Genomic DNA, 14,928 nt, shown 5'->3' on the forward strand with positions numbered 1-14,928 from the left:
CTGAGGAATCAATCAGTCCATCACTACCGATGACCGCACCCAAGGGCTTTCCATGCACCACAACTGCACCCACAATAACGATGCTATTGTTGGTAATCATGACACCCGGATGCCAGCAAGTGTGCCTGAGCTCCCCAGCCCCCTGCTGGGCTCTGAACCCCTGGGAGACCCCTCCAAGACTTATCAAGAGAAGCCCAGCTCAAAAGCCCAGAGAAGTTAAGTGACTTGCCCAAGGAGACCCAGTGAGCAAGTCCACCAGTCCGCCCGTCAGACCAACCTCAGAGACACCAGCCATGGTTGAGGAAGGGCTATGTGTGCTGCCACTTGCAAGACACTGAATCTCACTGGCCTCTCACCACCAGTCTAAGAAGTCCAGGTGATCATTGTTCCCACTGTACCGATGAGCTCTGGACAAATGAGGCCCAGAGAGATCATCCGTGTGTGCATGTCACACAGCGGGAAAGGAAAAGGGCGACGTGGATTCAAAGCAGTGGCGTGTCCTGCAGGGCAGACGTGCTCGGCCGCCCTGGGCCACGCTGCCTCTCCGGGCTAACAAAGGGACCACACAGGAAAGATGGCACTCAGGGTGCAGTCTCTGTAGGGATCAGGGGATCCCCAAGGAGCAGAGGGCAGGGTCAGGCGGGCTGCACTTACCCGGGGCACTGGTGACGTCTGGGTGCCTTTCCGAGGCCCACTGGTCTCCGGCGTGAGGTCGCGGTGGTCTACCTGCATGTGGCTCTCCAGGTCCTCGGCACTCTCGAACTTGACGCTGCACTCGGGGCAGCGGAGGCCGGCGCACGGCCGGTCAGCGGGCTCGGGTGGGGCCAGGCCACCCACCTGTCCGTTGGCGCTGCGGGCCATGCAGCCAGCACACAGGCCGTAGGGGAGCCCGTTGACGTCCAGCTTCACCAGGTCCTGCTTGCTGCGGAACTCCTTGAGGCACAGGGCGCACTTGTAGAGCTTCTGCAGCCCCTGGCCGTTGGGGGAGGACGCGGCCGAGCTGCCGGCCAGCTTCTGCATGTGGAAGGTGCCGTGGATCTTGAGCTCCAGGGTGGAGGTGACCGTCTGCATGCAGACCACACAGCGGAAGCCCGTGAGCGAGTTGCGCAGGTCCGGGTGCATCTGGCAGTGCTCGATGAACTCCTCCTCGCTCTGCAGGGGCATCTTACAGATGCGACAGGTGCCCGTGTCCAGGCTCTTGCTGTGGGTCACCTTGTGCTCGGTGAGCGTCAGCAGCGAGGGGAAGCGCTCGCCACAGATGGGGCACATGTAGTGCTTGGCAGGGCCCCGGTGCGTCTGCAGGTGTTCCCGGAGCCCGTTCTCCGAGAAGAAAGTCCGCGAGCACACGTTGCACTTGTGGCTGCCCTTGATGAACTCGGCCTTCTTGCGCGAGCCGTCGTCCTCGCCCGGCCGGATGTTGTGGTCCCGCAGCCGGTGGTTCTGCAGCAGCACCTCCATGGTGTAGGCCGCCCCGCAGATGTCGCAGCCGTACATGGGCTCCGAGGCGTCCACGTCATCCTCACTGGCCTCGTGGCTGTTGATGCCCTGCAGGTCGGCAGGTTCGGCCTTCTTGGTGGCCGCAGGGGGCACCCCGTTGGCAGTGCCGTTCTCAGTGGCGGCGTCGAACACGCAGTGCTTCTCCCTCAGGTGCTTCTCCAGGAGGATGATGGCGTGGAAAGCCTTGCTGCAGAACTTGCAGTTGTACTTCTTGCTGTGCGTGGTGATGTGGCACTGCAGCTCCACCTCGGTGCTGAAGGTCTCCCCGCAGAAGATGCACTTGTGGGCCTTGGCCGGGTTGCCCAGGTGGCTGTGCTTGACGTGCACCTGCAGGTCGGCCTCCTTGCGGAAGTCCCAGTTGCAGGCCGTGCAGCGGTACATCTTCTTCTCGTTGCTGTGCTTCACGGCCAGGTGCACCTGGATGGACACCTTGGAGTCGAAGACCTCCTGACACAGGGTGCAGTGGTACAGCACGAAGGTGTGCATGTCCAGCAGGTGCTTCTGCAGGTCATCCACGGAGGAGAACTGCTTGTCGCAGCTCTCGCACACGTAGTGGGTCGAGGTCGTCATGTAATGCACGGTCAGGTGCTGCAGGAGGGACTCCTGGGAGTCAAAGTCCTCTTTGCACTGGGGGCACGCCTGCTTCCGCAGCAGCAGCTCCAGGTGCAGCTTCAGGTGGGTCTGGAAGCTCTCGAAGTTGGAGAACTTGAGGTCACACTGGTTACAGGGGTACTCGCCGTTGGAGATGGAGTTGGCGCTTCCCGAGAGACGCTGCCGCTTTGGGGAAGACACCTCGACATCCGAGGAGACCGGGCTCTGCTCCGCCTTGGACTTCTTGCTGTGGGCCAGCGGGATGTTCTTGTGGTTCTCCTTGATGTGCTTGGTGAGCTTCAGGATGGAGCCGAAGATGGGGGAGTTGGTGCAGTAGGGGCAGGAATAGACCTCCATAAAGGACTGCGTGGGCTGTACCACCGGAGACTCCAGCTTGGCGCTGCCCACACTGCAGTGCGCCTGCTGGATGTGCTCGGTGAGGGAGGACTCGGTGAGGAAGCCCATGGAGCACTGGTTGCAGAAGAAAGCGTTGTTGCCGTCGGGCGGGTTGGCATTGGGACCGCAGTGGGAGACGCGGATGTGCTCCTGCAGGCTGTTGATGTCGGCGAACATCTCGGGGCAGTAGTTGCAGTGGAAGGCAGAGATGTTGCCAAACTGCATCACGGGGAAGGCGTGGCTCTTGTGCAGCTTCCGGACATGCTCGTTGAGGTTGTAGAGGGTGGGCATGGAGTCCAGGCAGATCTGACACGTGTGGCTCTGCTGGGGCTTGTCGGCGTGGATGGTCTTCAGGTGGATCTCCAGCACGGCCAGACTGGTAAAGTCCCGCTTGGAACAATAGGGGCAGCTGTACACCACCTTGGACCAGCCCTGCCCATCATCCCGCATCTTTTTCTGGCCCCGCAGCGGCTTTAAGGTGGAGTCCGGGGTGGAGCCCCGCTCCACGGAGGCGCTGGAGTCGGGGGTGGCGCTGCTCATGGAGGCCACGCTGCCCAGCACGGGATCCGGGCTGACGCTGTGGTTGCTGGAGTCAGGCTGCCGGTGGCTGTCCAGGTGGCAGTAGACGCCCTCCACGGAGGAGAACTGCTCGGGGCACATGGGGCACTTGTGTTTCTGGTTGGCGTGGGATTGGTGGATGTGGGCGAGCAGCGTGTTCTCGTCGACAAAGACCTCGGGGCAGTGGATGCACTGCAGGTCCGCCTTCTCCGAGAGCTGGGGGTGGCGGGTGAGCACGTGCTTCTCCAGCTCCTCCGTCTGGCTGAAGGTGTCTTCGCAGTAGTCGCACATGAAGTCGTCCTTCTTGGCCTCCTTCTCGGACTTGGTCAGGTGCTCCTTGTTCTTCTTGTGGGCCTGCATGTGGCTCTGCAGCGAGCTGGTGGAGGAGAAGCCGCGCTTGCACACGGTGCACTTGAAGGGCTTGCTGGAGCTGTGGGTCTTCAGGTGGATCTTGAGGTGGTCGCTGCGGGAGAAGGCCGCCTCGCACTCGTGACAGTGGTACTTCTTGTCGCCCGTGTGCAGCTTGATGTGCCGGTCTCGGCTCCTCTTGTGCTTGAAGAGGCGGCTGCAGTAGGTGCACTTGAACGGCAGCTTGTCGCTGTGGATCTGCTCGTGCCTCTTCAAGTAGCTCAGGCGGATGAAGGACTTGTCGCAGAACTGGCAAGGGTACGGCAGGCCCGTGCCCCCTTCCTCCTCCCCGAGGCCGAGGTCACAACCATCTCCGATCATCTGCGTGGGTGACGCAACATCCTTGCTGGAGGGAGACGAGGCCACCCAGGAGAGTTGTGGGTCGTCATCACCATCTGCAGGGGGAAGGCAGAGAAGAGATTAGAGGCAATTCCCAGGGCCGCCGGGAAACAAGGACAGAGCCAGCTTCTCGACAGCTCTCGGGCTGAGGCTGTGCAGCTGGCCAACTGCTGCAGGGGGAGCCGGGGGGAGCCGGGGGCCGGAAGCAAGTGGACATGCGGGCCTTCCCATCTGCAGAGGAGCAGCAGGACGCGGAGGGGAAATATCTTTTTCCTCAGCAACACCTGCCTGGGCCTGGTTGGATGCGGTACCCCCCACCGGAGGTGAAGCTCCCAGCCACTTCCCCGAAGGGGGGAGGAGCGGCAACCTGGACAAAGTCACCGGAAGTGACCTCACGGACCATCAGTCCCACAGGCCAAAAGGAAGACAAGTCCCATCGCTTGATCCACACCTGGGGGCCGACTCCCCTCCAACCCCTGATCCTGGAGGGCAATCCCACTGGTCCTTAGGGGCACAGGTAAAATGTTGCAAGAAAAAAAAAAAAAGCCCTTTATTGTTATCAGCTGTACCACGTTCTTTGTGGCTGAAGGGACCCGTAGAGCTGGGAACAGCTTTTCAGGTAACAGACAAGAAATCGGAGGTGTGAAGTCACAGGACTCCTGAATTGCACTTGGCACTCAGATGGGGACCAGAGCCCAGGGCACTAGGGAATGGCCTTGGGGGGTTCCCAGCACACAGCCTCTGATTTCTTTGTCTCCACGCCATCCCTGGATCTGCCCCAAGTCCACCCGGACCCAGTCCTAGGAGATGCATTGACGGTGCCCATGATGGAAGAACAGGACCTGGAGGGCCAGGGAGGGACCCTGAGTTCCAGAGAGACAACCCCTGAGCTCCACCAAGCGGCTCTCCTCGCAAAGACTCCCTGGGGACCAGGGCCACCCTCAGGCTTCACTGGCCCTTCCAGCCTCGGAGGGAAGCTAAACAAACCCCAGGGCTGGCCGTTCCTGGGAAAACAAAGGCACACAGAGCAGCCAGCACAGCCAGAGAGGTTCCCCAGGCCCGGGCAGGGAGCGAGATCCGAGGCTCAAGTTTCTCTTCGGGTGGATTTAAAACTTAATAATGAATGAAACAGACCGCAGGCTGCTGCGGGCAGGGGAGAGACAAACAAAAGCTCAGATTCGGCTGCGCTGACCTTGCTCTTGTAACCCCGAGGAAAAAAATCACTGCCCCCGCCTCTCCAGCCCCAGCCAGCCAGCCGAGCTCAGTCCTCAGAAAAGTCTCACTGAAGTAGCTCAGACGTCTCGGCCCAGAGGCAACCCAGGCCTGCAGGAAGGGAAAGGGCCAGCGGGCAAGCACACGCATGCACACACACACACACACACACTCATACCCATGCCCACACGCCATCACCAACACCCTTTGAACTCCATTCCTACACCTACACACACACAGCCACATACACCATCGCTCCTGCATACATCCACTCCCATTATCACTCAGACTTAAGCCTGCACACGTGCACACTCAGCCACACACACCATCACAACATAGTCACAGACGCTCACCACTCACACTGTGACTCCCACACACTCAAACCATGACTCACATATGCACACACTCACATGCACACACTCACATACACACGTATTCACCTGCACCAGCACACTCACACCCCCAGGGTTCCCACACAAGGCTCTCTGCAGTGGCCCCTGCTGTCCCAGGCTGACCCCAAGACTTCAACAGACAGCGAGGACTGGGCTGGAGAACCTGGGAGTCCCTCCGGCGGGTGCTGTGCGTGGTCCTAGGCCGTACCCACCACCCCGCTGCCCGCCCAGGCCCCTGCGACTGTGTGAAGACCCGCCTGACCCCAGCGGGCACGGCTGGCAAAGCTCTACCTGGAAGGATGCTGCGCTCCCAGGCTCCCGGCTGCGCGTCCTCGCTTCTGCAGCCCAGCACCTCTAGGAACACCCTCCCGGAGCTGAGCGAGGGCACCGTCCCCCGGGGGCCTCACGTTACAGGCCCTTCGGACGGGAAGGACGCAGCCGCTGCCAGCTTCCCAGATGAAACTCGGCGGGAGGTGCCCCAGCCCCTGCCTCTAATCCCCAGCTCGCGCCAGCTGGGCTCCACAGGGTGCAGACAAAAGGGACCCAAGGGAGGGGATGGCTGGAGCTAGGACGGCCCCAAGGGACCTGCGGCCCCTGCCCCCCGCCAAGCTCAGACTGGCGCTTTACCATCTTGACATCTTAGCTCCCCCTAGAGGCCACAGCACCTTCCTCGGGTGCCCAGCCCCCTGCTGAGCACCTTCTCACAGTGCCACGCCCACCGAGCAACCCAGGAGAACGAGGTGGCACACGTAACCCAGCGCCAGGAAATGATGAGGGGACAGTGACGAGACTGATACGAGGACACTTTCAGGCCTCTTGACCACATGTGGGTCTGCACCAGCTTCCCCAGGTAACGGTCAAGAAGGCCACACCTGTGCAGGTAAGAAGAGCGAGGCGGCCGGGGTGGAAGGCTCCAGATAGTCAAGGTCTTTCTCTCCTTGTCGAGTCCCCCCTCGTGAGCAAGGCTGGGACATTCCAGGGCCCAGAGAGGCCCCAGAGCCCAGTGGAGCCCCCGCCACCGCCTGGTGAGTGAGAACAGAAGGGCACCTTGCCTGGGGACGGGCCTGGACAGGCATTCCGAGAGGGCTTCCTCTGCCCCAAGACCCTCACGCCACCTGGGGACCAGAGGATACCCCAAGCCCTCCCTGCTCCTCCATAACACCTCCAGACCCCCAGCACTTCCCTTAACCCACCAGACTCAGTTTCTACATCCAAAACCAGGAACGCATCATGGAGGAGTGGGCGAGAAAAGTTAATAGGAAAACCAATGTGACTCTATCGGCGTGCAAGTCCAGAAAAGGGCCTCGGCACAGACAGAAAACAGATCCGCAGCTGCCCAGGAAGGTCTTCAGAATCAGGCAAGGGGGGTCTAGGTGAGAAAACGGGAAAGCTCTCGAACAAGGGTGTGATGGGGGGCCCCCCAGCTCTGCAGGCTCGCTGAAGAGCAGCCGAGTGTTGTGCTCGGAATAAGTGAATGTTATGTGTGCAAATTACACTTCAATAAAGCTGTTAAACAAAAGCACTATTTTGCCAATAATAATAATTAGTACTAATTAGTACCACTAGTGCTAATTTTAGCAGCTACGTGGATAGAGCACGCCCCGTGCGCCAGCCCTGTGCCTACCAGGTCTCTTATCGCAATTCGTTTCTTTTAATCCTCAAACAATCGTATCTGATGGAACGTCCCATTTTTGCCACGAGAAAGCTAAGGCTGAGGGAGGTGGAGGATTTTGGCCCTGGACGCAGCCAGAGGCTTGGGCACTTTGGCCGGACTGCATCTCCCAGAAGTGCAGGACCTAATCCACAGCCTGACACCAGTCACTCAATCGCTGGCCTTGACAAGGCAGAGCGGAACCTGCCGGGCACCAGAGTACCCAAGAGCCACCGCGGGGCTGGCTGGTTGGCTTTATTTTTCTGCAAACAAGTTTCGAAACTAAAGCAAAGCATATTATTCTGCAAGCAACAAAGTGAGCAACTGCTGAGATTATAATCATCTGAATTGAAATGAAAATAAGGCTCCTTAAGTGTAAAAGGCCCAATCAGAGGAAATGGGCATGTTGACATATAAAGTCCCAAACTCCAGATTGCCCTGTTTAAAGCCTTTTATTCAAATAACACTCCACCCTGGCTGCCGCCGTCCCACCCGCTCCAAGTGCGTTTTGTGTGAGGGGCACTAAGCTAAGTGTTCCAGAAGAGAGCCAGGCAGGCGAGCAGGAGCCAAAGTTGTGACTCAGCTGCAGGGGTGTGGGCATGAGGTGAAGGCGCTCCCGAGATTCCCTTCCACAGGAGCATTCCAGAATTCAGGAAAAGCAGCTTCAAGGAAAGGAACTACTAGACAGCTACTCGCTCACACGTTCAAGTAAATACTTAAGTGGACTTACTCTGTGCCAGCCATTCTTCTAAGGGTCTACGTGTATTAACTCACTCAATCCTCTCAACCGGTAGGTACCCCTTATTACCATTTTCATTGACCAAAGAGGAAAAGCCAGGGCACAGAGAGGCTAAGTAATTTGTCCAATGCCACACAGCTAGCCACAGAACCAGGATGGAAACCCACCACTCTAAGGTGGCTCCCTCCTTCAAGGAGAGTGGGCTGTGACACAGAAAATCAACCGGGAGATACAGCGCCCAGTGCCAGAACCTCAGCTTCCCCTCCCCTTCCAGAGTGAGTACGATCAAAGAAATACAACAAAATAAGTCGAAAAAATTGCTTTCGAAATGGAGATTAAAGACATTTAAAAATGACTAATCCTGCAAAAAGGCCTGGCAGGAAATGGGTTCTAGGAAGCTTTTGCTGTCTGCTACAGGAAAAGAACCAAAACAAGCATAAAAGAGGGGCGAATTGTTGATAAAAATTCAATTAAGTACAAAAAAAGAACATTAGCTGGGCCTCAGAATACATCAGCAGCAGAAAGGGGCCCGTGGGTCCCAGGCTCACGTGATCGCACTTGGTGACCACGGGGCCTCAGCCAGAGGTGGAGGCAGCAGGTGCGGAGGCCACGGCAGCCTCAGAGGCTCCCAAGCTGGACTAGCAGCAGGGGCAGGAGGAGGCAGACAGCTCAGCTCCTGGGGCCACAGGGAACGGAGGTGGGGCTGCAGGAGGAGGGGCTCAGAGGGACTGGGGGAGGGGCCAGCCATAGACCCACAGGAGTCAGGCCCTTCCTACAAGCAAGGTCCCAGATGGAGCGGGGAGTGAACCTCTGTCTTTAAAGGAAGAAATTGTCCTGAAAGGAACACCAGGAGGCTCCCTGCCTTCACGGGAGGGTGAACCGCTGGGGCCCAGGAGACTCCAGGTCTAGGACATTCCTGAGCTGGGCTGTCCGTCCATGTGAATAAAAATGACCATCGGTCAGGCCCCAGAGGTGCACACCCAGAGGCTGAGGCAGGAGGAGCACAAGTTCAAGACCAGCACCAGCAACTTAATGAGACCCTGTCTCAAAATAAAATAACGTGGGCCAGGGATGTCGCTCAGTGACAGGATGCCCCTTGCTTCCAATCGCCAGTACCACAAAATTATTGAATTAATTCAATGGAAAATGTTTAAATGACCATCGGCTTCCAGAGAGGACAACAGCTTGAGCTGGTCCCAGGAGTGAGGTCTCTATCCAAGCCCTCAAGTGACTCCTGTGCCCAGAAATGTGCCAGATGCTCTGCAAGAGGGTCACTCAAGTGTGTCCTGCCTTGGCCCTGCCCCAAAGGATGGTCTGTGCTAGGGGCACTGGGCAGAGAGTCCATCTGGAGACCCGGGCCTCAGCTGCCTATTGTCATATGGGAAGCTGGAATTCATGGTCTCCAAAGTCCCTTCCAGATGTATAAAAAGGTCATCTGGTACAATACTCCAGCCATCCAGATTGTCTTCAGGGTAGTCACAGAAAGACCTGGCAGTTCTTCACAGAGCTCCAAAAGACCTTTCCATTTCTTTTGGAAAAAATAAAATCACCAAGGAAATAAGTTTCCCGCAGAACAAAGTTCTGTGATGCTCCAAGTAGGGCCTCCCCTGCCCCCCACACCCCAGGAACAGGAATCACTATGGACTTTCCCCCAAATCAGAGAATGGGACCCTAGACTTGGGAAACATCCACTCCAATGATTCAGATGATAACAGACCCGTATGATACAGAGAGGCTGAGTCCCAGAAACCAAAGAGAACCTACAGGTAAAGTAAATGAATAGAGGTTGGTACTGCGTTAAGAAGAACCCAGAGCCCACCTCTGATCTGGGTAGAAATGAGTGCTGAAATCGGCTGGTGATGTCTGCCACGGGCGGAGGTGGTGGGAATGGATTAGTCTAAGGCTCTGAGAAAACTGGAGGAAGAAATCCTCTGCCTGCCAACACTGGAGCCTTTAACCAGGTTCCTCCTCCAAGAAAGCAGCTGCCAATCCTCTCTGAGAAATGAGGCTTTAGGGACAGTCTCCCAAGTCCAGAGACAGCAAAACTCGACGGAGACTATGGAATCGTGCTGGGGTCTAGGAAGGAGCTCCAGCTGCAGAGGTCACTCCAACCCCAGCTGGTGGCCAAGCAGACCCAAGAGCCTGGGCGTCCCAGGAGAGCAGATCAAAGCTCACCAGCGTCTCGTGACAATGCTGCAGGGCTGGAGCCTGCTTCCGGGCACACACAGACCGTGCTTCCTGTGGAGGCAGTCAGAACTCCCAACAAGTGTCCCCCCTGCAATCGCAGCTCAGGGGACACCTGGGCATCTTCCTGACCTCCTCTTGGAAACCTGGGACCTGGAAGCCTACCTGGCCGAGGACGTGGGCCTGGAGTTGGGAGCCCTGGTCCTCAGTGCAGCCTGGGTCCTGGGACCGTAGGAAGTGCCTTCCTCCTCTGAGCCACTGCCTCTGTGACATGGACTAGGCAACCTCTGAGGCCCTTCCTGGGGCTGCTTCCAGCAACAGTGCTGTGAGCTCCCCCGAGGGGCCCCGGCCCCCGCCCCCGGGAAAGCCCAGAGCAGAGTGGGGCCCGGAGACTGTGGCTGAAGATACAGGAGGCCCGACAGATCAGCTCCAGGCTGGGCGGGGTAATTTCACTGGCTCCATGTCCACCAGGGACTCGGGCCCCAGAGGCAGAATCTAGGCTCAATCTAGGCTCAAACTAGCCCCAGGGGACCCACAGTCACCAGGTGCCCACCCCAGAATACTCCTCAACTCAATTACGTCCCTGCGTGTAAAACGAACGTTGGTGCAGGGTGAGCCTGAGAGGGATCTCAGAGCACCACCATCTCATTCCACTGACAGGGAAACAGAAGCAACCCAGTAAGTTGCAGGCAGAGATGGAGCTGAACTCAGAACGGTTACAGTAGTTACTGGATATGGCACACCTCCTACAGACAGGGTCTGAGCCAGGTCCTTCCTCAGCTGGTTCTCACAATATCCTCGTGACATAGGTACTATTAACATCCGTCCCCCTTTTGGATAACTGCCAACTGAAGCAGCAAGAAGAAAAGCAACTTAAGGGGAGAGGGTGCCGTGGATTAAACCCAAGGCCTCGTGCGTGCGTGCAGAGCACATGCTGTGCCACTGAGGTCCGCCCTCAGTCAAGAAAGGCACTTCTCAGTACACAGAGACAGGCACCTGCTAACCACTGGGCCACACGGCTTCCCCAGACCAGAGTGCCAGTTTAGGTTCCACCGCGCTCCTCCTTCTTGAGGCCCATCACCCAACACAATGCCGGGCCCTCCAGGATGAGCCAGGTGAAGGTCCCTCATTTACAACGTGCCACTGAGGCAAAGGCTTGTCCTAAAGTGGGCGGAGTCAGTGGTGGATGATCAGGCCAGGCTGGGCCTGAGGAGAGGCACCTACCAAGGCGGCTGGCCTCTCTCCTCACTGGATGGTGACCAGAGTGAGCTGCTTCACTGGCCTGCACAGAAATAGACTCAGAGGTCGGTGGGAAAATGACCTCCCCAAAGAGGCCCACATCTTAGCCCCTGGAACCTATGAATGTGCTGCATTCCATGTAAAATAGAATTACAACGGATAACCACTGGGCCTTAAAGAGACGATCCTGGATTATGGGGGGGGGCACTGTAATGACAAGGGTCCTTAAATGCAGAGAAAGGTGGCAGAAGGCAGGGGGAGGTTGGAGAGATGGGATCTGAGACGCACCTAACCAGTAATGGCTGGTTTCGAAGACAGAGGGGATCATAAGCCAAGGAAGATGGGCAGACTCTAAAAACTGGGAACCAACTCTAAAAGAACCCAATTCTTCCACAGGGCCTCCAGAAAGGAACGCAGCCCTGCCCACACCTTGACTTCAGCCCAATGTCTGCATCAGACTTCAGACCTATGGAAATGGAAGGTAATTTTCTGTTAAGGGCAGCCATAAAAAAACTAATATGGGGGGCTGGGGATGTGGCTCAAGTGGTAGCGCGCTCGCCTTGGCATGCGTGCGGCCCGGGTTCGATCCTCAGCAGCACCACATACCAGCAAAGATGTTGTGTCTGCCGAGAACTAAGAAAAAATAAAATGAATGTTAAAATTCTCTCTCTGTCCCCCTCTCTCTCTCACTCTCTCTTTAAAAAAAAAAAAAAAAAAAAAACTAATATGGAACTTGGTACCAGGAGTGGGGTGCTGCTAGGAATTGTGGGATTGGCTCTGGAATCAGGCAGTGGCCAGAGGCTGGAAGAGTTTTAAGGAGTGTGATTTTTTTTTTAAAGCCTGAAAAGCTATATTAACAGAAATATGGATGTTAATAACTCCGTTAGTGAAAAGGAGAAAGTTAAGGAACACACTCAGGAAAACCCAGATAACCTTAGAAAATACCTAAATCAACAAGAACAAACTGTTAAAGAGAAATGTGAACCCTAAAGGCTCTTATGGTGAAGTCTTATCAAAAAAATTAGGATTATGTTACCAGAAATTGAAGAGAGGGGATGCTAGTTATTTGGTGGCAGAAAGCTCTGTGGAATTATATCCCACAGCTATGTGGGAGGCAGAACTTAACATGGGTAGACTTGGATATTTAGCTAGGAGATTTTTCTAACAAAATGTTGAAGGTACCACCTGGTTTCTCCTTACTATGTTAAGTAAAAAGAGGAAAACTGATGGGGAAAAAAAAAAAGAACTGTTAAACAACAAAAAGGAACTGGGAACAAATGATTTTGCAAATTCTCAAGCTGCAAAAAGACCCTTTTCAGGAAAGCCTGCTCTAGAGAAAAAGCTGAGGGTGTGATTATCCATTTTGCTAATATCTTATGAAAATCAAAAGGTCAGAGGAATGAGTCACGCAAAAGACTCCTTGGAGACATGAATGGTGTGACTCAAAAGTCTCCTAGACCAAACCAGAGGGCACTGGCATCGAGGTAACTCAGGTGTTACCTGAATCTCCCTGGAGCTACCTCAGCAGAATTCAAAGGTAGGGATGGAATTTTCTAGAAAATATCTCCAGAGGAGCCTCTTGTCTAATGGAACAAATACCCATGGCGTATGCAGGAGACCCACAAGGTTCTGGAAATTTTTTATACCAGCAGAAACGCTGCCAGGTTAGCCCAAAGAGGGCGGGGAGAATGCAAAATGAAAGACGTCTAGCAGACTCTCACAGTTCTGCAGGCGGAAAACAGGCCAACAGGACCGCTCAGCCGCAAACACGCGCTACCTTTCATGGAAAAAAAAAAAAAAAAAAAAGGATGATTCAGAAGTCAAAGGCGCAGACCCAGAGGGTGGAGCTGTGAGCCATAGTGGATGAGATCACTACTGGACCAGGTTCAGATTCTGGCCCTGTCATACCCACAGGCAAGTAGATCCCCCTCTTTGTGCTTTCACTTCTCCAACTCTTAAGAGAGAAATCCGATAAATAGGTCTCTAAGTGCCTTTGTGGCTCCAACCGTCTGTGATCAATTAGTGATGCCTGCTCTGGATACAGATTGAGAACTATCAGGTAGTAGGTATCCGGCTCGCCACTGTCTCCCCATTTAGTTTTTTTTTTTTTTTTTTTTTTTTTTTTTTCATTCAGGACATATTTGAGGAACCTGCTTTATATGCCTGATCCTCTGAGGTTTGCAGAAGGTACCCAGCATTCCTAGGTTCCTGGGCTGGTATCTGCCCAACCTCTTTGCTTGATTCATTACTATCTAAAGTTTGCTTTTGGCTGCTTTGAAATACATGGAGAGAAAGAAAAAGGAAACCCCTTTAATGGCAGTAGTAGGGACTGTATCTAGACACTTGATTTCCCTAAAGGGACAGATGGGGGTGTAGTACAAGGGATAAAGACCTGGTTTCTAGCACATGGAAAGCACAGCCACCCTGGGAGAGGACAGGGACAAGGTAACTGGAGGGTCTTGCCTCAGAGGTAGACCAACAGCCTGTGGAGGTTACCAGAAGCTCACAGGGCCCCCGCCTGAAACCTTGAATTGGAATCCTGCTGTGAGCAAAGATGACAGCAGCTGGGTTCACCCATCCCTCCTGCAGAGGTCCTTACAGATGGGCTCTCACCGCTGTCCCCAGTGAGGCCGCAGCCAGGAAAAGCAGGGACCACTCTTTCCATTCGAGGGGGTCAATATCCTTGGGTGGGAGGCTTCGGGGCAAGGACCGGCATGCATGGGTCAGCAGGCCTAAGCCGGGAGCGAATGCACGCTTGCCCTCGGGGCAACCTCCCTAGCTGGCCCTGATCCCAACTTCTGTTCCATCTCAAAGGTACCTGGGCACATGGCTTCTCAGAGCCCCCAGACCCCACAACAGCTTGAAAGCCACAGTCAGGCATGCTCTTCTTCTGCCAGCTCCGGGGGCTGCTAAAATGCCATGTGACCCTGCATAGCTGTCACCGAGACCCCCACTAAACCTTCCAGGGAGCCAAAGCCAGCATCAACTCGAAGAGACACAAAGATGATGGTAGAAAGACCTCAACTACCCAGAGGCAGCAGAGCCATGGTAAGGGCCCACATGGGTTTGCTCAGGACTCAGACTGGGCTGCCACCCATCCGCCATGTGACTGAGGGCCAACTGGTTTTCCTGAGACCCCATATTTTGCAACGATAGGACGGCGATAATAAAAGTAAACAGCTTACCCAGTGGTTAGTACGCGCACGCTCCTAAGCACCGGATCGAGGTTGGCTAAAGAAGACTGAAGGAGGTCCTAAGAATAACTTGCACTACCATCATTAATCAGAAAGCCCAGAATCCAAATGGCATTTAAATTTTTACACAGCACTCACACCAATTAGCGCGTTCGACATTTGCGGCAACTTTGCACAGTCGTGGAGGATTTGTGATGGTTTTTATCCAACGATTACAAGCGAGCCGGGTGCCGTACACCCAGGCATCCTGGAATGCAACCCAGCCTTCGATCCAAGTAAATTTTCTCTTCCACACTCGAAAGTAGCTAAGTTTTGCACAGTGAGTTGTGTGATCGCCCCACGGATAAAGAAACAGAACAGAGAGGCTGGGTCACTGCCTCACATCCCAAAGCAGATGGTCAAGGGAAAAGCAAAAAGAGGACTCCCAGCTCAGGGCCCTTAGCCAGGTTGACTGGGGTAAATGACTACCTGAGCAGCAGGTCACAGATTACCATGGCCGTCCGTCCTCCCTCTGGGTAGTCTGGGGCC

General features: G+C 55.3%; 1 protein-coding gene across 3 annotated transcripts in view; it reads right to left on the bottom strand.

Annotated features, from left to right (window-relative positions):
• The window catches only part of Znf423 (zinc finger protein 423), a 317,088-nt gene that overhangs the window by 125,437 nt on the left and 176,723 nt on the right, over positions 1–14,928 (bottom strand). For all 3 annotated transcript variants that reach the window (XM_078032268.1, XM_078032267.1, XM_021721194.3), the window contains one exon: positions 655–3,845. In XM_078032268.1, coding sequence (XP_077888394.1) covers positions 655–3,845 — 3,191 coding nt within the window. The remainder of the gene's footprint in view (positions 1–654; positions 3,846–14,928) is intronic.

This window comes from Ictidomys tridecemlineatus, chromosome 15 (assembly GCF_052094955.1).
Source record: "Ictidomys tridecemlineatus isolate mIctTri1 chromosome 15, mIctTri1.hap1, whole genome shotgun sequence".
In the NCBI taxonomy this organism is placed as follows: domain Eukaryota; kingdom Metazoa; phylum Chordata; class Mammalia; order Rodentia; family Sciuridae; genus Ictidomys; species Ictidomys tridecemlineatus.